General features: G+C 36.5%; 1 protein-coding gene across 1 annotated transcript; it reads left to right on the forward strand.

The window, feature by feature from the left end:
- Positions 1-8,512: 8,512 nt before the first annotated feature.
- On the forward strand, positions 8,513-10,239 carry LOC111485498 (phosphoenolpyruvate carboxylase kinase 1-like). The gene is made up of 2 exons (XM_023132413.1): positions 8,513-9,458; positions 9,697-10,239. Exons 1-2 carry the CDS (start codon positions 8,678-8,680, stop codon positions 9,744-9,746), a joined length of 831 nt encoding a protein of 276 aa, XP_022988181.1. The 5' UTR covers positions 8,513-8,677; the 3' UTR covers positions 9,747-10,239.
- Positions 10,240-25,842: the final 15,603 nt, after the last annotated feature.

The raw sequence follows: 25,842 nt of genomic DNA on the forward strand, positions 1-25,842 counted from the left end.
CCCCCCCCCCCCCCAACAGAACGGAGTGGTGGAGTGTCAAAATCAGACCATCATCGGGACAGCGAGGTCATTCCTTGTGACAGCCGGGATGCCTGAGAGATTCTAGGGAGAAGCGATAATGATGGTCGTCTATCTCCTCAATCGATCACCAACCCGAAGCCTCAACGGTAAGACGCCATATGAGGCATGGTACAACAAAAAGCCAGCTGTACATCATCTCCGCGTGTTTGGCTGCATCGCATACATGAAGGTAACGCGTCCCCACCTCGCCAAGCTCGATCCCAAGGGGCTAAAGGTCGTCTTCATCGGCTATGAACTCGGAAGCAAGGCGTACAGACTCTATGATCCTTTAGGGGGGCGAGCTCACGCATCTCGCGACGTCATCTTCGACGAAGGCACTTTCTGGCAGTGGAACGATGTGATCGAGGCAGACCACAACCCAAATCAATTCACGGTCGCCACCGAGCCGGAAGAAGGAGGAGCCCAGCATTAGGAACTGTCACCATCGCTAGCAAGTGCACCCCCTGAACTAGTGGAGTTCGCAACACCACGGACTGGTGGCCAGGTACTGGAGGATGGATGACCTAGTGGGAGGTGGTGAACCACCTGGACTGGCAACGCGCGAGCTCTAAGAAGTGGCCGAACTGCATGCCATAAGTGCAGATGAACCGAACACCTTGGTCGAAGCAGAAGGGAACCCGTGCTTGCTGAAGGCAATGCAGGAGGAGATAACATCCATCACCGAGAACCAGACGTGGAGTCTGGAGGATATGCCACCGGGACACGAGCCATAGGACTCAAATGGGTCTTCAAACTGAAGTGAAACAAAAAAGGAGAAGTTGTGAAGCACAAGGCTCGTCTGGTGGCGAAGGGCTACGTCCAGAAGCAAGGAGTGGACTTCGAAGAGGTATTTACGTCGGTGGCAAGGATAGAATCCGTCCATCTTTTGTTGGCAATTGCGGCACATGACTCTTGGGAGGTTCACTATGTGGACGTGAAGTCTGCTTTCCTTAACGAAGAGCTAAAGGAGACCGTCTACATCCGACAATCACCTGGTTTCCTGGACAACGATAACCCCGGTAAGGTACTACACCTACACAAGGCACTCTACGGGCTTCGACAAGCCCCACGAGCCTGGAACACGAAGCTCAACAGTACCCTACTGTCACTGAAATTCAAGAGCTATGCCTCTTAGCATGGCATGTACACGCACGACCATGGCAAGCAACAACTGATCGTGGGAGTGTACGTCGACGACCTCATAATCACTGGAGGCAATGTGGAAGTCCTCGAAAGGTTCAAGAAGAAGATGTCAAAGAACTTTGAGATGAGCGATCTTGGCGTACTCAGCTACTACCTCGGCATCGAAGTGCAACAGAATTCTACCGGCATCTTCATCTGCCAAAGTGCGTATGCGAAGAAGCTGTTGGACACAACTGGGCTTGTGGACAGTAATCCTACAAGGACGCCAATGGAGGCCCAGATCCAACTAAGGAAGTCTGGCACTACGACGACAGTCGACTCCACCAATTACTGCAACATTGTCGGGAGTCTGCGCTATCTGGTAACACTCGTCCTGATCTTGCTTATTCTGTTGGATATGTGAGCAGGTTTATGGAAGCACCTAGGGAGGAGCATCTAGTGGCTGTCAAGCGCATCCTGCGCTATGTAGCTGGAACCAGAGGCTGAGGTGTAAAATATGCACAGGGAGAAGAAAGGAGAAACTCAAGCTAGTCGGCTACAGTGATAGTGACATGGCCGGTGACGTTGATGATCGTAAGAGCACCAGCGGAATGATCTACTTCCTCTCAGGCGGCGCGATCTGCTGGCAATCAACAAAACAGAAGGTAGTTGCTTTGTCTTTCTGCGAAGCAGAATACATCGCCGCTTCGATGGCAGCAACACAAGGGGTTTGGCTTGCGCGACTAATGGAAGAGCTCATCGGGAGGGAAAGCGATCCACCAATGCTATACGTAAACAACAAAGCTACGATCTCCTTGATCAAAAATCCATTTTTGCACGACCGGAGCAAGCACATTTGAGAATGTATAGATCGATGGCTCATCAAGATTGATTTTATCTGAACAGAGGAACAACTTGGAGACATTTTCACCAAGTCCCTAGCGCGGGTAAAATCTGAAGATCTACGCTCAAAGATCGGAGTTCAAATAATAAGGTAGATATAACACAACTTTTAGGAGAAGATTGTTAAATAAAATCTATGTTCCTTACATTTAGTTTGGTTATTTTGACGTTTCAAAACTTCTGAATTCACGCCAATGGAAGAGCGTAATTCTAGCTGACATTTTTGGCCAACTTTGGGTGAAGTCTTCGCCCACTCTTCTATTTTTGTAATTAGGTTTATTATTTAAAGAATTCAACGGAAGAGAAATAGAATCTTCAGAAAATCTCTCCCTCTCTCCTTTTACTTTCCGCTATTTTTTCCTTCGACCAGTTTTTTTTTTCTCATCGACGTTTTCCTCCAAATTGAGAGAGTCAACATTCTCATCCTTTTTCTTCTTTCCTCCTCAAATTGTCTTTCCGGCTATTGGAGCTCTCTCTCTTCAAGCTCAGGCTCTCTGTTATCCGGTTCATTTTTCTTCGATTTTCTAGTCTTCACTATCAGGATTTGCCACATCCGCTGCGCATCACCTCATTTCCAACAGTTTCCCCTGCCTCACGATTATCGCCATCGTCCTTCGCGCCACCGTTCTTTTGTGTTCAGCTCTTCATTTTGGGCCATCAAGAGAATGCCTTCGTTTGTTGCGTCATCGAAGGCTAGGTTGATCGTTTCTTCCACCTTTTCTTTGGCTCAACAATCTCTTGCAACGTGCCCCATTCTGCCACAATTGTAACATTTTTCGGAGTTACAAGTATTTGCATAGTGACCATATTTTTTACATTTGTAACACTGGATGTTGGAATTATATCCTTGACCGCGTCCTTGATTGCGTTCTCTTCCATGCCAATTTGCTTGGCTCGACTGTCTCTTCTCCTTATAGATTTCTTCATTTCTGCTGTCTTTACTGCCTCAACCATTTCCGCGACTTCCTCGACCTCTACCTTGAATATTTTGAGAGCAGAGTACCTTTTCATCCTTTATTGATGCCTTAGTCTGAAGCGCTTGATCGAGTGTCTCCTCCTTCTTTTTCTTACTTTGCTCGTGTGCCTTGAGAGAATCGGCGATCTCATCGACCGTGAACTTCGCTAGGTCTTTTGACTCTTCTATTGCACATACAACATTCTCGAAGTTGTCAGTTAACGACCTCAAGATCTTCTCCACAACCCGCGTCTCAGGTAACATTTCTCTGTTTCGATTTAGTTGGTTTGCCACGGTTTGTGCGCGTAATGTAGTCATATACATTTTCTGACTCCTTCATCTTCATGCTCTCCAACTCGCCACGAAGAGTTTGGAGATGCACTTGCTTGACTCGGTCTGTTCCTTTGAACACCTTTTCTAAAGTGTCACACGCTTCTTTTGAAGTAGTTGCCCTGGCAATCTTCTCAAAGCCCGACTCGTCAACGACCCGGAACAACATGTATAATGCTGCCTTATCCTTTGACCGCAATTCTTTTAACACCTTGTTTTGCACTGCGGTATAACCCGTGGTATCCTTCAGTTCTTCGAAACCTTGTTCGACCATCTCCCATGCGTATTGAGAACCGAGAAGAGTTTTCATTTGGATGCTCCAATTCTCGTAGTTCGTCTTCGTTAATCGTGATAGCGGCATTTGACCCATCATATTCGCCATCGGTTCTGATACCAATTTGTTGAAATAAAAGCTCGCTCTAATACCAATTTGTTAAAATAACACTCACGGAACTGTGAATGAGATGTCGAGAGGGGAGGGACAAGGAATTCTGAAAAACCCTTTTTCTATTACACTCTACTTTCTCCTCTGCTTTTTAGAATGGAAAATGAAAACAAACTAATTTATAGGTTTTCTAAAGGCTAAAATTGGCTATTACATTTGCTATCATTTTCTAACCCACTACTCTTAGTTATTGGCTTTTCATTTTTTCTTTTGGCCTTTTCTTTGAACGATGAGTTTCAAAACTCACTCAAATTAACAAAAAAATAAAAGTACCCCTTTCATTTAAGTTTTTCCAACCGTCACAACCTACTTTCTCACAGTCAAGTTTTGTGTCTTGAGTTCTCTGTCTTGTCCGACTAGACACACAAAATGTGGCTCTGATACTAACTCTCACAGTCGTACTTCTTCAACTATGCGGCTTTGTAATATTTACATGCAAATGACAAGCCTTGAGAGGAACTCAAGCCTCATTCACATTTTTTGCGTGACTTTATGGCTTCATCAGAACTTCATCGAGGTTACACAACTTTTACAGAATTTAAGCTTGTTTGGCCTCACACGCCGAACGAAAAATGTGAATGGGGTGTAGTGGGGTGTAACTTACCAATCATGGCTACTAACTTCTTTTGGTCAGCGTTTGAAGAGTTGAGAGTTTCTTTTGTGGAGAGACTATAAATACCCATAAATTTGTATGTAAAAAAGTATATTTTTTAAGAATAAAATTAAGTTCTCAATTTGAGACTTTCACCCTTATAAATTTAAGCATTATCATTTCTAAGTTTGAAGCAATTCTTGTGGTAAATTACATCTGAGTCATTCAATCAAGTCTTGAACAAGTTCGATTGTGAGGTGACTCAATTCAGAACAAGGTTTCATATCTTACTTCTAGATCATTCTAGATCATTGATCTTAAGAGGTAATCTAATTTTAGGCTCATCTCTTGGTTGATCCGAATTTTGTATAAAGAGGTCGTTAATTTCTTTGATTCAAAGGGTATTTGCTCCACCATGATCAAAGTATTAAGATTGCCTTATCACATGAACTTTTTCTTAATTAGCCAACGTGGGACTGCACCTCTCAATAATCCTCCCTTGGACAAAATAAGCCATAGAGCCTCTCCTGAAACCTCATTCTCTATAGCTCTCAAATATACTCCCCTTAATCAAGGTTCGACTCCTTCTTTGGAGTCCTTGAACTGGTGAACGATTATAATACCTCATTCATCATCCATCGAGTATTCGATTGACACTAAATTTTGTGACCTTTCATCTTGCATATAAACGGACTTAATTCTTGAGTTGCATGACTCATAACAAAACCTCAACTTCTGAGGTTATGGTTTGGGGCCCTACCTAGCCCTCTTCGAGCTTGTCTTCGACACTCGTGTTACCTCATTCTCTCGAACCTTGTCTATGCCTCAGCTTGAGTTGAATGCACACTCTTGGTGTGTTAGATGATGGACCATCCTTCTCGATTGCATCATGACACTTTTCAATCTTGGACCTCACGTGGCTGGATAAGTGTCACTTGAGGGTCGCCCCTTGTCTATCTTGTGTGTGGAGGTCAAAACCTACTTTCTCTTAGTGAGGTTGTGATACTCTACTCTCCACTTAACCTAGTCATTCTCTTCGATGACTTTCTTAGGGGGCACATCGGATTGTCCATTCTGACACTCTCTCTCACTTAATCTCGACATCATCCCAATGATGGCTCAAATATCGGACTAGCTTCTCACTACTTATGAGCTATTCCACAGTCGGACTTTCTCTCGATCTCTGGGACTCGCACCATAAGCACGACAAAACATAACTTGTCCAATGGCTGTGGACTATCCCTCCATGGACCTAACTTCACTCACTTTTTGGACTCGGCTCAGAACTTCCGAGACAAATCATGGAAAAAAAACTAGCATTGACATTTCTTGCATGAGATAGGGAGAGCGTGACCCAAACGTGGGCATCATGACCCAAACCGTTATATTTTCTTTATCGTATAGAGGTCTGTATCACAACATTCTCTTATTAGGCCACATCCTTTTTTGAAAGAAAGGCCTAGAAGCTTGTAACTCAGCCCCGTATTGGCACTACACTCCAGCAAACTTCTCAACTAGCCACCTTCATATGGCAACCGCTGCACTGACTCTTATCGTGTCTTGCTGCAGCTTCATTCACTATGTTGCCCATGTCCAACCTGATGCTCTCATCTCAAGCGGATGCTGATCTCAATGCTCTTATGAAGCCATCCATCTTAGGTACTAAGTGATGACTTAAGAAACACACGTATACTCACTTCTTGGAGCACTTCTTTGGAATGATCAACCCATTTTCTCAAGCTTTCTCCTACTACACTCAATTGCCTCTCTTGTAGCGACATCATCCCCCATATGGACTTGCATGGTGCACATGTGGCACTTGGCGCCTCATCTAACCCCCGATTTCTCTGCTTACAATCATTGGCATTATTTTTTTTATGTGAATGACTCTTTCAAAGGCACCGACTTGGTACACCTTCTGATTCAATGTCTGCCCATTTAAACTCTCAAGCCCTTAGCAAATGAGTTTGTTTCATGCTTCATTGACAATTGAGACTTATCCTCAAGGATTCCGGCTTTCGACCCACAAAGCAATATTTTATTCTTAGCAATTTTTTATTCTAACTCATAGTTGTCTTGCCCAATTAGGCACTTGTGACACACTTACAAAGTTTTCATTAAACCCTTGGGTTCTCTTTAAAATGATTTGAAAGATTTTACCATGTTTCATAATTAATTCATGTATGTAGTAGCGACTTAGATGTTGTAAGTATGCGTTCCGACTAGAAGGGATGCCAACCAGTAATGGGTCAAATCCAGATCTTGACCTAAGGGAATAATAGGGTCAAATCTAAAACCTAAATACTGACCCACGTCTAGATATAGACCTCCTGAATCATGAGTACCAAGGGGAACATCTAAAGTATAAGAACCATGTACCAAGGACAAGAACATGAACAAGGATCAAGATCCAAGTTCTGAGAACTAAGGTCCTACGATTAGAACCATGATTAAAAACTCAGAAGTCAAGATCAAGATCCTCGGGCTAGAATGAGGATAATAACTTAGAACTCATAACTCGAGAACATAACCTAAGGACTTAAATTCTCAGGACAAGAACAATATCAGGATAAGAAAAAGTGTAGTACTCTAGCATCAACGATGCACACGATTAAGAGCATACAAAGTAGGCTACTTACTAAGTCTTTTTACTCATTCCTATTCTCTCATATTTTTCAGGTGACAAGAAAGAGTTGGTTGTGAATGGAAGCATATCTAGTGTAGGTACTAAACCAATTCTAAGGTCTATATACCTTACTTTCTCCTATTCTAAGGGTGTAAGTCATCCATCAAGGTGAACTCGGTTTCAGAATCCACTTAATCTCTCATTTCATACTTTCTAGAGTCTAATAGGTCATCGGGCTTCCTGCACATAAGTTTGGTGCCCTCATATGTCTCGGGCTCTAGAGAATTCTAATAAGTATGGAGGAGTTGTTGCTCGCAATAAGTGACCTCTCAATATACCTATAACTTCATATGTGCTTCTAGTTGAAAGTTTCCCTAATGGCACCTGACAATGCTTCCTATTCCTATGTCATTTCAGGCTAGAACAGTGCAAGATCGGCTTGCCACAAGGCATAACTGAAGCTACCTTAGTAGTTCCCTCTAGTGTGCCACGAGTTCTAAATTGGTGACTTTGCAGTCCTATATGTTTATTGGACCCTCACCTCTCGAAGTGAGTTCACAATTAAGGGTTGCGCCCCAAGCATCCTTACATAGACCTAGTAAAGCCATATCGTTATAACCGGCCCTGAATGTGGCTCAAGAACCTAGAAAAAGATTTTAAAAAAAGACTCACTAATAAATCATATATATCCTAGCATATAGCATCTAGTCCATAAGTCAATGAGAGCGTAGGTAGGTATTCCAACTTCCTAACATGCTTTTAGGAGCATAAATGACATTAAATCATAAATTAGACATATCCACACATCATACATGCATATCAAGCAGAGTATGGTAGAACATAACATATCATAGTCCTATCAAAGCATTAAAATCGAGCATGCATGTCAGGCTAAACCAGCATTGATCCATAATTCAAAGTTTAACTAATCCATTTTCTTGTTCAAATCATCATTAATTCATCTTAAATATTCATATGTATGAGTCCTAATCGATTCCTGCAAATATTTCTTGTAACTTATTTATTGTGACTTTTTGAACTCTGTACAAGTTTTCAAAATTTCTCAAATCTACCCTAAACTAAATAAAAGGAATAAGTAATCCTAACCTCGTCTTTTTCGTGACATGTATGCTTTGATGCATCTGGTTTTCACTCTTCTCGTGAGATTTCTTAACTGCTATAATAGCAAGACGGTAAAACCTAGCTTTACAGAGTAAAAAAGAACCATTTCCATTGAGTGAATGTAACCGTCGTCATGATTTACTGTTAACCGATGGAAATCAAAATAATATTTTAACCTAATAAATTATTGGCAATAAATCCTATTCCAAATTTATAAGAAATTAATAAAAAATAAAAAATAAAAAAATAAATTAAAAAAAAAAAAAACTCCCAAAACTAAAGAGTATCCAACGGAAAGAATATTCGAAGCAAGGATCCCATATCCTATCAAAGCTCTATAAAATCCCCCAATACCCAACAGATTCCCCCAAAACACTCCCACTAAGAGAGAGAGAGAGAAAGCTTCAAGAATTTGCAGAGAGAAACAGAAAATCCCTCCCCACATTTCCCAAATCCCAGCGAGAAGAGGAAGAAGAAGAAGAAGAAGAAGAAGAAGAAGAATCATCATCATCATCATCAACAATGGGCGACATGATTGTGAACAGCCAATACGAAATCCTGGAGGAGATCGGAAGAGGACGATTCGGAACCATCACTCGTTGCTTCTGCCCCATTTCCAACAAGTTCTTCGCCTGCAAAACCATCGCCAAAAGCGATCTCATCGATGAAACCGACAAAGAATGCCTCGAGAAAGAGCCAAAAATCATGGCTCTTCTCCCTCCCCATCCCAATATTCTTCAGTTGATTGACGTTTTCGAGAACGATGATTATCTCTGTTTGATCTCCGAGCTCTGCGACTCCGTTTCCCTCTACGATCGGATTATCCGTCGTCCTTTTTCCGAATCAGAAGCCGCCATCGTTATGAAGCAGCTTCTCCAAGCCCTCGCTCACTGCCATTACCATGGCGTTGTTCATCGCGATGTTAAGCCAGATAATGTGCTCTTCGATTCCAGAGACAATTTGAAACTCATCGATTTCGGATCGGCTGAGTGGTGCGACAAAGACGGATTTACCTTCGGCGTCGTCGGAACGCCTTACTACATCGCACCTGAAGTTTTGAGAGGATCTGAATATGGTCAGAAAGTCGATGTATGGAGCGCCGGTGTGATTCTCTACACGATGTTGGCTGGATTCCCTCCGTTCTACGGCGACTCCGCGGCAGAGGTTTTTGAGGCCGTTCTCAGAGGAAATCTGAGATTTCCACCTAGGGTTTTCAGGTCGATTTCCTCTGCGGCTAAGGATTTAATGAAGAAGATGATATGCCGAGATGTCTCTAGAAGATTCTCCGCCGAACAAGCTCTCAGTAAGTATAACTTCCTCTAATTAAACACTGATTTCTGTTATTGAATGAAAGCATTATACACTCTTTGATCTGATTGTTCTTGGATCTCTGAACTCCAAACTGTTGGTTTCCATATTCGATTACAAATCTTGAACCATTAGAAGATTCATTACAGATTTGAGTTCAGCGCTGTTTGTTTGTTTGTTTGTTTGTTTGTTTGTTTGGCTCCTTATGTTGAATTGAAAATTGTTGTTAACAGGACACCCATGGATTCTGAGTGGAGGAGAAGGAACATCATCAGTGGAGTAAATCGTTTAACATTTTGACTCACAAAAAAAAGAAGAAAAAAAACCCAAAAAGAGAAACCCATGATGATGAATAGAATGCTTAAACAAAGCATTGAAAAGCCAGTTTTGCATTCCAGTACATAAACCCCTGCTGCCTGCTTCTTCCCCAACCCTGTGAATAAGAGACCTCAACCTTCAGAGCTCAAACTCCATTAATGGCTGCTCTACTGAAGGTTCTAGACAGAGAGAGAGATAACAGTTGGTTCTTTTTTTGTGTTTTTTGGTTTCTTGTAGAATTTGGGGAATCCTTTCTTTCCCTCCAAACCCTTTTGTTTTTGGTGTATAAAGAGTGTTTGGGAAGTGAGAAAATCCCACAAAAAGTAAAGGGGAGAAATTAGATGAGAAGTTTAAATGTGATAAGTAGTTTGGTTTTTGTTTTTCAACTTTGAAGGAATATGTAATGTAATGTGATGTGAATGCAAATGCTGGGAATATAAACTCATGTTTTCCTGAAATTTTGCTTATGGAATCTTTATTCAAATCTTTCTTTGGACTCTTTTTTTTCTTTCCAAAGGCATAATATGTGGTATATGCTCTTCCATGTATACCCTTTTCTATTAATACGACCACTTGTCACAATCCTACTTTTAATAGTAGCGAGTTAAGTGTTAAGTCTATTCCTTGGTCGACCCTCTTCTTCCCGTTCAAGAAAAAGGTTAAGTCTATTCCTTGGTCGAGCCTCTTCTTCCCGTTCAAGAAAAAGGTTTTAGAAAAAATCGGGCAGAAGAGAGATAAATTTATCTTGATTTAGTAAATAACCAACTTAAAAATCACTTTAAAAGCTATTTTTTAAAATTTAAAAAAAATTAATAAAATTTCAAAAATTTAAAGGTATTTTTTAAATAAAATATTAAAGATTCTCGTCTAAAATAAAATATTATTTACACTAATTCTATTTGTTTTATTTTTTTATTTTTCAATAAAATAAATTTATATTCGGTTGTATTTACAAAAATTATAACTAATAATAATTATATCATTGAGGTGATATTTTAGAAACAACTTTATTTAGTGATTTTGAATTAATCTTAAAAAAATCATATTTTTTGTTTGATTTTTTAAATGAAAATTTAAATTATACTTAATATTAAAAAAATATAAATTAATTAATTCTTCATTTTCTTTCTTATTTTATATGTCCTTATCATTAATTAAAATAATATTTTTTTTATATAGTATCATGTAATAGTTTAATATCAAATTCGATTCTTAATAATATACGCATTAACGCTAATTAAGTTGAATATATTATGTAATTTTATATGAATGCAAATGGTTGTAAAACAAGTGATGTTTTTTTAAGTGTAATTATGTTAATGGAATCCGACTAGGAATCTCTTTCCTTATTTTCTTTGCCTTCTTTATTTTAATTATTTTTTTACTATTCAAGTCCACTACACTTTTTTAAATAGCAATTAATCAGCGATATTTTTTTATAAAATATATATAATTATCGTTAGAGATCTCACATCACATCCTTTGAAGAACGAAACAAAATATTTCTGCTAAGGGTGGGAAAATTTACCCCTAACAGATGTGTTTATATTTGTAACGAGTTAAATCTGTAATTTCAAGGAAGAAGGATATGTCGATTACGGTTGAGTTACATTCACTTTGACATGGAATATAGGAATATATAAAACGGAAACAAATGAAGTTATCAATTTGAGTATAGTTCAACTGTTTCAGATCTTACCCAAATTAAGAAAAAGAAAGAATATGATATATATTGTTAATAAAGAAAATTTTAATTTTTAAATTTTTGAAAATAATAGTGAAAAAGGGGTTTATAGTAATTTCTCAAAACATCAATCATTTCATATTATGAAAATTGTTCTCAATACAAAAAAAAAAAGGGAAATTAAAGAGTTTTGATGGCCTACTTTAGCTTTAATTTGTGGATATAATTATTTTGTTATTTGTTTTAATTATTATTATTATTATTTTTATTATTTCTGGCTGACAGTCTGTCTTCCAAAATCTTCTTCCCATATTATCCATTAAATGTTCTTGAAAACAATCAAATTAGTTATAAAAAAAAAAAAAAAAAAATTAGGGTTCTAAGTTCATAATGTTCCATCAATTATTGTCATTGTTCTAACTTAAAAAGGGAGCATAAAGATTAGGTATAAGCCCTACAAAATTATTGTCCGCTTCAAACGAAACACGTTCTTGGTATAGATAGTAAATATCAATTCTTTTAAGTTTTTTTTAACTGGTCTCGGTTTATTCATGTACCCTTCCACCACTACCACAAATATTGTCCTCTTTGGCTTATTGCGTATCGCTATCAGTCTCACAGTTTTACAACGAGTATGTTAGGGAGAGGTTTCCACACCCTTATAAATAATGTTTCGTTTCCCTCTCAAACCGATGTAGGTTCTCATAATCCACCACCCTTTAGGGTCCATCGTTCTTGATGACACCCGTTCCTCTCTCTAGTCGATGTGGAGTTTCACACATTTACTCGAACGTCAAATCAATATTTTAATTTGAGTGGTTTGATGAGGTCATGATTTGGTGCAATAATTCAACTTATAATAGTAACATATCAATTCAAAAATTAGGTATCATCATAGGTTGTCATGTTTGTATACATGCTCTATGTGGACTTTGTTTGCATTAAATATAAGTTTTTATATGCTTTCAATCAATATTGAATTCATATCTTAGGAATCTCAATTGCAACACATCATGAATCAACCCATGTGATTAGGTTAAGACCTTTAATTTATTATCACCCATATTCCTATTATGCTTGTTGGACGGTTGATTACCTATGTTGATGTTGATGTTGATGCAGTGTTTGTTTCGATACTCGACAAATTATTTATTAAACTCTCGTGATTTGATAAAATATGTTATGCTTTTGGCTTTTATTGTTAGTGGAATCGTATTTGAAGTAGTTAAGTATTTCACGAGGTGTATGTTTCAATGATCAGAAAAAAGTATCGTATTGCTTGTAATTTAATCTTTGGTTGGATTGTCGATGGATTAGTTCCATTTATTGGTTGCTGGGTACAGCTAGGGCTTAAGTTCAATTACTATATTTGTGACACCTAATTTTTGTTTTGTTCGTATACCTAGTTTCCTCCATTGACAAGGTTTGTGTTTGTTATTTTTATTTTTTATCAATTATGTATCATACATATGAAATAGATTTGCTCAAACGCTGCTACCCGATGACCCTTGCGACATCATCACGATTTCCAACATTCCCATAAATCCAATCACCACAATTGGGTCTGTAACAACAGGAACTCTCTATGTTTTTATTTGGTTTGACAGGTTTCACTATTCATCTACTTAAGATCGAATATTGAAAACGCTCAATCTTCAACACTCACAATTTGATGGAGTTTGAGTTAGATCATTCCTAGCTCAAAAAGTTCAAACATTTTCGAACACCAACCAACAAACACTAGACTCTGATTTTTATAAGGCTTAGTTGGTATTGCTTGTTCTGAATCTTTCGATCTCTTGATAAATGATGTAACTAGAGTTCGGTGATGAACTTTTAAGGTGATTCTTTTGATTATTGTTTGGGTCAGGATGTAAATTTTATTGAACGAGACAATTTTATGCTCCACATATGCATCGAGTGTTTATAATACTCAATCGTTTCTAATTATTTTTTAAGAAAAGACACGCACACTAAGTAAGTGTTTACTGAATATACAATAATATCAAAATAAACCTAACTTCCGTATAATGTTTATAAAGTCTAAAGTTATGATTTAAAAATTTATTATATATAATAATTAATTTTTTTTAAAAAATATGCCAACATTACAAGCATGACTCTAATCGACCCAAGTCGAAAAAGTCGATTGGTTACAATATTATTCTTAATTAAAAACAAAAAGAGACAAATTAAATTATAAATCTATTATATAAATTATAATAAAATAAATTTTTTAATTTTTTAATTTTGTGTGTAATAAATATTTTTTTTTATAATTTTAAATATATAACAGATTTATTAAATAAAATCCAAATATCAGATCTCTATGAAAGGTCACTATTCCCAATAAATAATAAATAATAAATAATAAATATTTATTATTGTTATGGGGAAGGAATCTATAGAGCATAAATGTAATACTGCTTATCTAATTTTTTTTTTATTTTAAATATTATATTTATTTTTTTAATATAAAAATTAATTCATTAATAAAATATTTTATTTATGACACACCGTGACTAATGTGTTTATTTTTTAATAAATAATTTGAATCCACCCCCACCATGTTACCTTTAAAATTATAATATTTTTTAATATATATATTTAATCAATATATTGGAATTAAAAAAAATAATGAAGTCCTTATTTTTCTTCTAGAGAAAAATAAATAAATAAATAAATTCAAACATTCCAAAGCTTTTGAGTTCAATTTCTACGTTGAAAAAAAAAATTAATTAATAAAATTTGAAGAGTACCATTTTCAAACACTTCTAGAAACGTCGGCAACAAATAATTTAATAATAATTTAATATTTTTTTAAATTAGATTCCATCCTCACATTTCTATATTTTTTTTAAAAAGAAATTAGCAAATAATTTTATGTCTAATATGATTCTCTACTTTTAATTTTGATGTTTTATTGACTCATAATGACTTAAGCCGAATAACGGTTTAGAGCAAGATCAACGCCTCTCTAAAAGCACATTCTAGAAGAACTTCATAAGCCCATTTAGAGATAGGGGGTGAGTACTACACCAGCTCGTAAGTCAAGTACAAAACGAGCCTTGTCTACAAACTTTAGAGATAGGGGTGAAGTAGCTCGACTAATAGGGAGAGAGGCGACCTTGTCTTGCCTGCTTTTATGCCATGACAATCTCAGTCGAATTACGAGGAGCTACACATATTAGTACAGTATACCGGGGTCCCCGGCCAGAACCACACGTGCAAGTTTCCCTACATATGGGTAGTCGGTGCTTTCCTTTCTAAAAAAATGTATGAATTAATACTACATCTAAACAAAAACGACCTTAAAAATAGGATAGCTTATTACGGCTATGAATGATAGAAAAATTTATTAGATATATTGTAAAATTGAATAATTTATTGGATATAAAATTTAAAATTAGAAAAGGACAAAGAAAAGGAATAGTGATAGGTTGAAAAGGAGATCAATAAGGACAAAAAGTTGAGTAGTGAGTCATTGAGTTGGCTTTATTATTTATTTATTTATTTATTGTTTTTTTGGGGTTTGATAAGGTCCGTTTGTTTGCTTATCACATGGTGGGGCCCACTTTAAAGAGGGCAAAAAGCAACAAGTGTGAATTGAAAGGGGAACATTTTTGAAAATAGTGAAAAAGAAAGGGCAAAAAAATAATAAAGAAGAAAAAGGGGACGTTTTGTTGCAATTAAGTGAATGAAAGGACACTCCCATGTGCTTCCACTTGTTAATTCCTCTTCACTCATGTTTGAATTTGAATTTGAATTTGGATTCGATATTTGATGGCCCCGACATTCATGTTATTGACTCTTACTTCTAAGAGTAAAGAATATCTGCACCGACGACATAATTTTTCTTCAAGTTAGTAACGATCTATATTTTGGATCTAAAATTCACTTAAAGCTTTATGATTGAGAGTGAAAACTATATTTACAGGCCAACGTGAACAGATTTTGAAATTTTTATGATTGAATCATAAGAAAGAACGTGCACTCTATTAGTATATATAGTGAGTTTTAATTTTTTTAAGTTTTTTTTTTAATTATCCTATACGGGTTTTATTTGAATATGATTTTGGTTTATTTATTTACCCGTTTATTTATTAATAAATTATGAGACTTTAAATATATAGTTTATTTATTAATAATGTAGCTGATTTTTTATGGCTATTAAATGTAGTTTGGCCATAGTATTTAATTGTTAGAGTAATTATTAAAGTAGATAATAAATTTGAAATTTATAAAAAAAAAAAAAATAAAGATTTTGAAAGTTTAAATATTAATAAAATAGAATTTATGTGTGTTCTTAAATAAAATTAAAAAAAAAAAAAATCAACTATTTTAATTTTATATTTATAGTTTCAATATATTTCCTTTTAATTATACGTAGTTAAAATGAAATTTTGTTCTCAATGAATCGTCATGGATGACGCCATTGTTGTACGCATGAGTTTTGTAGTTGTTTCATGATGTCTTCTCGTTGACTTTTTTATTTTTGTTTTTGTACGACGAAATTAATTGAATTATCTAATTCAAATCATAACGATTGCGTTTCTTTGATTATCCCGATCAATCCAACCAATCCAACTAACTCGAAAAAAAATTACAATCCAATTCAATTTTACTTTTGCAAAGATCAAAATTAAACATTTATAACTGATATTAGTGATGCATTATGATTTATAAATGTTTGATATTTAAATTTTAATGTACAACTAAACTGAAGAGTTAGATTGTGTTGGATTTTGAACTCTATTCGAGTTAGTCTAATCACCCATTCAACCATCCCAAAATTTTAGGTTGATCCAAAAGATTTTTTAATTAAACCAGATACATTCTTATTTTTGTATTCCATCTCGGGGTAATTTTAAAATTTAAAATTACGAAATTATTAATAGAAGTCCATAAAAGGAAGCCTAAAAAGATAATATCTGTAGCGGTGTACTTCGGCCCTTACAAATTAAATTTTAATATTGGTTTATATAGTAAGAATTTTTTAAATAAAGAAATCTAGATGTTTCTAAAGTTAAAAAGAACACGTATAAGATTCTTTAAAAAGGAAAAAGTTTTAAAAAAAATTGGAAAGAACAGTTGACTTATTCCTGTCGAGCTGACAGCTCAATGCTGGAAGCTGAAAAAGTAGAGGTGGAGAAATGGTGAGTCACTTGTCACTGCAGCTTCCCAATTTTGATAACTTATCGGACTTTTCTTCTTCCTACGTGTTCCAAACTTCTCCATTTCCCCACCTAAACTTGAATTTTTGTTCTTTTTTCTAAAGCTATGTTGATTAAAATAATGGAAAGTTTTGGATCTATCGAACTAGACTTTTGGGTCCGAATGAAATTTGACTAAGTTTTAACGTTATCGGTCTATCACACGTTGCTTGCATCGAGGTGTACGTGAATTATGTCACTACGCATCCCTTGAAATGTTGTGATTGTAAGCGGGTGAGCAAGTGAAAGGAAAGGAAAAACGTGATTTTGACTACGTTCTGTTAAACTTATATTGTTCTAAGCTTTTTTTAAACTAGTGAATATTGACCCTTTTGTCTTGTGACTTCCCCACTATTTACAACGAGCTAAGATAAGAGAGTTTGTCTATTATTGCTTGTATGATTGGAGCAAGTGAGCAAGCAGTAGTGGACAAAACGGAAGTGATAACGTTTGCTTGAGTAAGGTAAACATTGTGGTGACAATCCAATGCCCTAAAACCCTAAGAATTTGTGATACTGAATAAGGTGTCTCTATTTATTATTATTTTTTTTTTTTAAGTTTTAGAGAATTATCTTTAAAACTATATCTTAAATGCTAGTGACCATTTTGATATTGATGGACAGGAAAGTTAGCACTTTCAATTAACCATGGGTTACTATAAGCTTTATTTTCAAAGTTACAAATAGTCATTCATACGGTTTATTTAGTATAAAAATTTTGGAGATTAAAATGAAAGTTGAATATTATGCTCTTAAGTCATGCCCTTGTTCATTTGCATTTTTTGTGTTAAGATTTGCCTACTATAGATATTCAAGTACTCTTGATCAAGCCATCTTGTGGAGTGATTCGAATCATGAGTCTAGAAACGTATTTTATTTACTATTGATCTTGATCATGAGGGTAATTTGTTCCAAAACTTTCTCTTAGGGTGATTCCTCATTGTTTTTAGATAATTTAGATATAAAGGCCTTGTTCTTCAACCAGTTTCTTAGATTAAATCCATAGAGTTTCATAATAGTTCCTCAGCAAGATTCATCCACATCAGGTGAGTTGGGACCTAAGATCAGAATAAAAAGGTATATGTACCCAAAAACCTGCACAAGTGAACAAGTAGAGAATACTTAGAGGTGCGAGACAACTCTCTCTAAGGAACTAAAAAAAAAAAATAGTCTTGTAGCTTCGTGAGGAGGGATGCCTCCTCACAAAGAGGGAGTAGTGATCATGCCCGAGTTCAAGGAAGTTGTTACTTTTGATAGGGGAGCCAACAGTGTCGAGTATGAGGGCTGATGCCTGCCTAAGTGTCGTAAGGTCACGAAAGTTGGTGACTTGATGATAGGGGAGTCGGCGGTGTCAACAGAGAAAAGTTACTAACCGGATAATAGGCTGATCTTCCCCAAGAGTTCATATCAATGGGAAGCTTAGGCACCTCAATATCGGCTCTTCGCCACTTGAGGCTGTAGTATGTTCCAAGAATTGGGTTGTTCGCCCATTAAAGTGGCACGTGAGCTGGGTTCAGAATGTCGGGAGACAGTTTGGTCCATATCCAGTGTGGGCGTTAGAGCATTGAGAAGACCTTTACCTAGTACGAGAGAAGAGAAGTTGTGAGATCGAGTTTACGAGGTGAAGGAGAGAAGATATGAGACCAAGTTTACAAGGCGAAGGAGAGAAGTTTTGAGACCGATAGGTAGAAGGGCAAGTTTTTGGTTTAATAGAAGTTAGTCAAAATCTCGCTTGTCTCTAAGTTTCGGCAAAGGATGACAAAGGAATGGATATTTTCGAGGATGTGAAAAATGTGCTCAAAATTCTAAGGAGTATATATCAATTTCTGTCTAAGTGCTCCACATATAGCTCGGCAAATACCAACCACCCTTCAATTGTTGTAAATGATAGTGCCTTCAAATCCTATTTAATCTTTTTCTCGTCAAAATTTATCAGTGTCTTGATATACCACCCACCCATGATTACAATTAATTGATCCCACCAACTCAAGAAGCTTAAGCAAAAATAAAAGGGTAGGTCATTTTTTTTTATTTATCAAACTATAAAAAGCAAAAATAATTCTATTAGGGGGTTGACCAAGAAGCAACAAATTGAGTATCCCCTTCCATTCAACGTTTCTTTGTTGTGTAGCCCTTGATTTTCTTGTTTCTACTTAGTGCTCAACCTATTTATTCTTTATTCCATTTGAATTCACTGTGTAGCACTTGTTGAATTGGGCTTCGACAATCACTTCAGAGTCGTTCGAATAGAACTAAGAAACTAGTTCAATTTGCAATGAATTATAAAACATCAAACCTCTTTTGTTCGAAAGAATCAAAACACTTGGAGAAATAGGATGAGTGGAAATCCAATTATGTTGGGTCTTTTTTTGTATCAAAACCAACTAGCTACAACATCTAGGAGTAAGAACATGACAAACCATTAGGAGTTGGTTCTTCAATTTGTTGTCCTTCTGTGAGTCGGGTACACAATCTTGAAGTCCATCGGTGCATTTGATACTGACGGCCACCATCAAAATTGTAATAGGTATATCGATAGTTAATTGAACTAAACATTCTCAATTAAAATAATTTATGGTTTTTTCGATTATGTTAAATTAGATAAAGAGTTGAGAGAGTTAAGAGCAGTTTTACGATCGGGCATGAGTGCCCATAAGTTCTTATTGTATACTCCTACAAAACCAAAACAAAAGGTCAAACAAAAAGGATTTGATCTCTTAACTGAAACTTTTGCATTTGCTTTTCCAATTACAGTGGAATGAACTCCTACGAGCATTCCACTTGAGATGAAATCAATGACTTAGATGCTTCCAAATTTCCTAGCCACTCAGCCTAAATGGGACACTTGATACTAATATTCTTTTGTTTTATTTCCAAAAAGTAATTGCGTTCGAAAACAATAAATTGATGAAGAAGATCAACCTTTTTGATTATGGGAATGGACAATTCCATCGTTTCCCCCTCAAACATTGCTCCAACCGCTTCAAATAAGTCACTAAGACGTAAATTTAGGAGAATTGTTAAGAGACTGAGTAGAATAAGTTGCTAACTTATGGAGTAACTACAGTGGAATTGGTACTAGTTGCCAAAATGTGGACCAAGTTTTGTGGTTGTGGCCTAATTCTTATGATTTAATTAAGAAGATTGTTAATGGTTCTTAACTCGATGAGAAAATTTAGGAAGTAAGTTAGTGCTTTCTTCAATATAGGTACTCATGAGATTGTATGTTTTTTTTTTCACAACAAGAACAAATAGAATTGAAAATCTAAGTGCATAAGGTTCCTTGTTCCAAAAGATCTTTCCTCTCAAATTGTTTTTTTTGCTCTCTTTATTTGTTTTGACATATTTTGATCGTTGACCATTTCCAACATTTGGTATTAGAGTTCCCAAGATGTGGAAACAAATGTCGTCATCGTACAAAGTCAACGGAAGAGAAACGACAATGATAAAGAGTGGAAAGGATGGGAGTGTAATGCTCCAATACCCATTACTCACAAAGAGTAACTACGTAGCATGGTCGATAAAGATGCGTGTCAACTTATAGGCATAAGACATGTGAGACGCCATCGAGCATGGTAATGTTGAGGAGCGTAAGAATAGGATGACTCTTGCTTCCGTCTACCAAATAGTCTCAGAGGACGTTCTTTTAGTAGAGAAGGACTCGACAAAGACAGTGTGGGAGGCGCTGCAAAAAATGCATGTGGGTGTGGAACGCGTCAAAAAAGCAAAAGTGCAGAACTTGAAGAGTGAGTTCAAGGCTATTTGCACGAAGGATGTGAGTCAATTGATGACTTTGCCATAAAGTTGACCATGATTGTCAGCGAAATCTGTTCATTAGGTGACATGATGAAGGAGATCTCCGTTGTCAAGAAGTTCCTTTGAGCTGTTCTCCCAAGATTCATGTAGATTGTTACCTCCATCGAGCAGTTTAGCAACCTCAAGAACATGTCAGTTGAGGAGGTCCTTGGTCGCCTTAAGGTCCATGAGGAGAGACTTCGTGGTTATGAAGACAAAGAGGAGAAGAAACACCTCTTACTCACACATGAGGAGTGGCTCGCTTGGACGAAAATGAATAATACGACTGACTCTTTTTTTTTCAAGTACGAGGGTTCGTGGCAGCCATAAGAAGGAAAACAGAGGTTGTGGACATGGTCGCGGACATGGTGGCAGAGGAGGCCGTGACAATATTCTCACAAACCCATGACAATGCCAACCCCCGAAAGGGACAAGAGTATGATCTGATGCGTTTTGACTGAGCAAATCGCCATGAGAGGAAATCGTTTGACGGAAGAGAAATAACGGAAGAAAATTTTTTGAAAGAAAAAAAAAATAGAGCTCAAGAAAATAACAGAAATAGGAAGAGAACAAAAAGCCAATTTAACTTTGGTGAAAAAACACTGTACAAAGTGTTTCTCATTTAATTAGACTATTTAAAACAAACTTAATTGAGTTGGCCAACAAATCTTAAGCTTAAAGATGGACCAAAATGGCTAGCTAAAACTAAGCTATTCCATTCTAAGTGTGTGAGTCAATTCAAATTACCTAAAACAATTCAGATTACTTAAAAACAAGATTCAACCAAATAATTTTAAGGAAAACGTGAAAAAAAAACTAATTAAAGAAAACCGCACATGATCAAGTGTTACTCTTGTGAAAAATATGAGCACTATGCGGTAGAGTGCCGCAAGAAGAAGCGCGATGAGGAGACAAACCTCACACTCACACAGGATCAAGAGCTCACACTGATGTTGGCCGAGAAGATGTCCAACCTGTTGATGCCCAACGAAGCGAAGGTTATGGTGAACTTTCTCACTAAAGGAGAAGACCGAGTGGAGACCAACATTTGATACCTTGACAACAGAGCAAACAACCACATGACCAGAGATCGAACAAATTTCAAGAAGCTTGATGAGAAGCTCATTGGAAACGTGAAGTTTGGCGATTGATGAATTATACTGATCTAAGGAAGAGGATCGATCTTGTTTCAATGCAAGAATGACGACCAACGTTTGTTGACCAAGGTACACTATATCCCAAACTTGAAGAGTAACATTATCAGTTTTGGTCAGATGACAGAAGAAGGTAGCAAAGTGGAGTTAGCTGGCTCGTTTCTCAAGATGTTCAACATAAATGGATCTTGTTGATGAAGGTAAAACGGTCTCATAATCGCCTGTCTAAGATACTATTGGAGACCAGCCAGCCCACCTCTCTATGGACAACACTTATAGACCCAACGTGGCTATGACATGCAAGACTTGGGCATGTGAAATTTCAGACGCTCAAAATGATGGGAGAGAAGAAGATGGCTACAGGGTTACCAAAAATCATACACCTGAACCAGCTATGTAAATGTTGCCTAGTCTCCAAACAAGTAAGATTGTCGTTCCCAGCTGAAACCAATTTCTGTGTTGAGCGACCTTTGCAATTGGTTCATGCAGATTTGTGTGGCCTAATCAACTCATAATCGTGATGGTGTTAATATAACACATGCGGAAGCAATTTGGGTCTTAGACACTTTTAGAACATCAATTATAGTAAATAACTAAATGTTCATAAGTATTAAAACTTAATGAGTTTGAATACTAACCTTTTGTAGTTCTGATAAGATAAAGAACCACTACAAGGGGAGTAAGATTCAGATTACCTTGTTGATCGAATATCTCAAGGCAAGAACATTGCTTAAGATTCGAATCACTCCACAAGCAAGATCATGTCTAGCTTGAATGATTCTTGTTGACCAAATATCTCAAACACTTGTTTGAGATTCGAATCACTCCACAAGCAAGATTGATCATGTCGAGCTTGAATGATTCTACATGCAACCTAAACTACATAGAATTGCAAATAAACTTAGTCATTGGCTATTCTTTTATATATATTTTCCAAGTCTACTTACAAATACAACATACAACATACAACATACATGGCTTTATATAGATTCAAAATGAAACTACTAAAGTCATTCCAAGAGTTGTAACATTCATACTTAATGACCTTAATTAACCAGTAATTATAACCTAAAGTAAATTAAAAGTCCTAAATACATTAATAAAATACAATAACTCTAAATGACTCTAAATTGTAATCCACCCAAAATTCAAAATATGAAACTTCATTCTTCTTCAATGTGGCATGAATTGAAATATCTTTTGATAATTTCAACAATATTTTCTTCACATCTTCATTGAAGCATATTGTATGATTGATGTCTCTTGGTTCATATCAAGTTCAAATTCCTTTTTCCTCACGAACCGGTTTCGAACCACCATTAGTGTCTTCTCCACTATCCTCCGGCCTTAGAATGGGATTGTGGAATCTGGTGAGTAACTAAACTTGGGAGAGATTTTGTATATATGAATAGAGTGTTTGTGAGAGGTTTTTCTCAAGGTTTTTCACCAACAAGAACACCTCTCATATATTATGATCACTCTATTTATAGAGTCATGTTTGTATGTTCATCAAAACTTGAGATCACCAAATTTTGACACTCAAAATTCCACTCAAATGTTTGGGATTATGTGGCAAGCATGCATGCTTCGAGTTAACCAAATTTTGACACTCAAAATTCCACTCAAATTTGTGGGATTTATTTGGCAAGCATGCAAGTTTGGTTAAACTAAATTTTGACACCTCAACATTCCACTAACATGGATTTTTCCATTAAATGGAGTCAACATTTTGACTTTCTTCATTTTGATTCAACAATCAATTTGAATTATTAATTTCAAATTAAAGTAATATTAAATGATTAATTAAACTATTTAATTAATGTTTAATATTAATTCAAATGTCAATCCCAATTAATTCCGACACATATTTGATTAAGATATTTAAATCTTATTTAAATATCTCAGATTCTCTCTTTTTGTTTAATTCGTAATAAAACAAAAATGCAGTTAAATATATCGTATATATGTAGCGCATTCTCCCTAATTTGAATTCGAACACTTCAAACTCACTTGTCACACTGTTCTATAGTTTAGTCCGATATGATCTAGCAGAGGGACCTAATGGACCTATAGATCATGGGCTCCAACGATCCAAGATTAACCGGTTAAACTCATTAACCTTGTTAACCAACATTCGTTAACTATTAGGACATCTCACTATAGCCTAGTAGTTGCACTCCCCTCACTATAGATATATTTATGTCCATTTGATATAACTATGATTAGTAAGTCGATCATTCACAGGTTGTTCGTAACTAGAGCTGGGTCAATTTATCGTTTTACCCCTGAAGTTACTTCTTGTTTCTTATGTCTCACTGATCCTCTAATGAACAATTGGTTTGTGGTCCAACCAGTAAACCGAATCCCTCTCAGGCCAATGAGAGGGTGTGGTCCCTTGTTCAAGACCTGAAGTCAGTACTTAAGGGAACTACCTCTCTTCTATCCTTAAAAGTGGGTAGGAGTGAATTCCATCTTGCACCCCACGTCCCCAGCCATTTACCCAGTCTTACCCCTGAAATGGGAGGCCTATTGAGTCGACGAACTTGAGCCACTCTCACCCATGCAAATCTAAGGATAATTCTGAATAAACAGCAGTTCATGGTTAGCTCAGGATTAAGATCGAGTTACCTAGGTCATCGAATGAAAAGAAAATCAGTCTCAACAGTAAACGACATTATAAAGTGAGAGTGATTTTCTTCATGGTCCGATCTTATGCAATACTCATTGCATAGGACGCCCCCACTCACATGTCTCCACATGTACAATTTAGTGATCTCATTGTTTATATCATATACAAAAGTGGGCCGCATCCATAGTGTTCCTAGAATAAGGTACTCAGCCTTATCCTTATACTATAAATCATTTTGACTATATACTTGAACTTGATCAATTCTTATGTCTCTACATATAGTTCAAGTAATCATACTATAGCCAGAGTGTTCTTAGTTTATTGGATTTAGATTAATGATCGTAAAATTCACTTTATTCAATAACAATATTTACAAAACAACAATAATAACTTTATTGAAAATAGAATATGTTTTTTGTTTACAAAATATGAGTTTTAGGACATAAAACCCAACAAATCGATTGCTGTTAACAAGTATTTTCTCTAATTTGTTAACGATTATAGTCATTGAATGTGGGTGTAATGCTCAAAGAAAAAGGAGAGGCATTATGTGCGTTCAAGAAGTTCAAACGACTCGTTGAAAATGGGTCTGATCACAACCTAAAAATCTTGTGCACCAACCAATATGGCGAATTATAACCCCACAACTTCTCGAAGTTTTGCAAAGAGGAAGGAATCAAGCGTAAACTCACTGCATCGTAGCCTCCACAACAAAACGGTGTGGTCAAACGAAGAAATTGTACCATAATGAGCACTGCAAGAAGTTTATTCAAGAGCGTGCAAGTCCCAACGATTTTTTGGGGTGAGGCAATACGATTTGCGATTTATCTTCTAAACCATTTACCGATAAAGGCGCTAGACACTTGCAGACCCTATGAAGTATGGTTGGGCATGACACCTCACTTTGAGTACCTAAGAGTCTTCGGTTGTACAACATATGTTAAGACTGCAAAGCCATATATCAAAAAGCTTGATGACAGAAAGGGGTATAACCAAGGCAAACAAGTAGATTGTTATAGAGCTCACTGCCTTGGAAGAAGAGGGAGACACAAAAGACCTAGAAAGGTCACTCACAGTGACACCAACAAGTCCACACATGTCATCCCCGGTAGCACCGAAAGGCGTGATGAACAAACTCTCTAGAACCATAAAGCTCAGGCGAGTGTTGTTTTTCGATAATCAGCCAGAGAAATTCGGTGAGAGGAAATCGTCGACGGGAGGTTGTTAGAAGAAAAATAAAATGCTTAAAATAAAAGGGAGAGAATGACTGAAATTTTGACTGCCTTAAAAAATCAGGTGGTTACATCTTCAGAACAAATTTCCTATTTAAATATAAATTATCCTAAAAATGGCCGGAGAGTGGCCAACTAAATCTGTGCCACTTCCTACGAAATTTTCGTCTAAAACTTTGGTGATCCATTCGACGTGTTTTGTCAAATGGTCAAACGGAGATATTCTGAAATCGTGTGAATCTAAATAAGGAACAACTGAAAAAACCCAGGTTTTATCTAACAGCGAGAGCACAAGAGGATCCACAATAGAAGATGGACCAAAGAAGTTTCGTTCTCTTGCTGAAATTTATATAGA

Source organism: Cucurbita maxima, unplaced genomic scaffold, assembly GCF_002738345.1.
Source record: "Cucurbita maxima cultivar Rimu unplaced genomic scaffold, Cmax_1.0 Cma_Scf00010, whole genome shotgun sequence".
In the NCBI taxonomy this organism is placed as follows: Eukaryota; Viridiplantae; Streptophyta; class Magnoliopsida; order Cucurbitales; family Cucurbitaceae; genus Cucurbita; species Cucurbita maxima.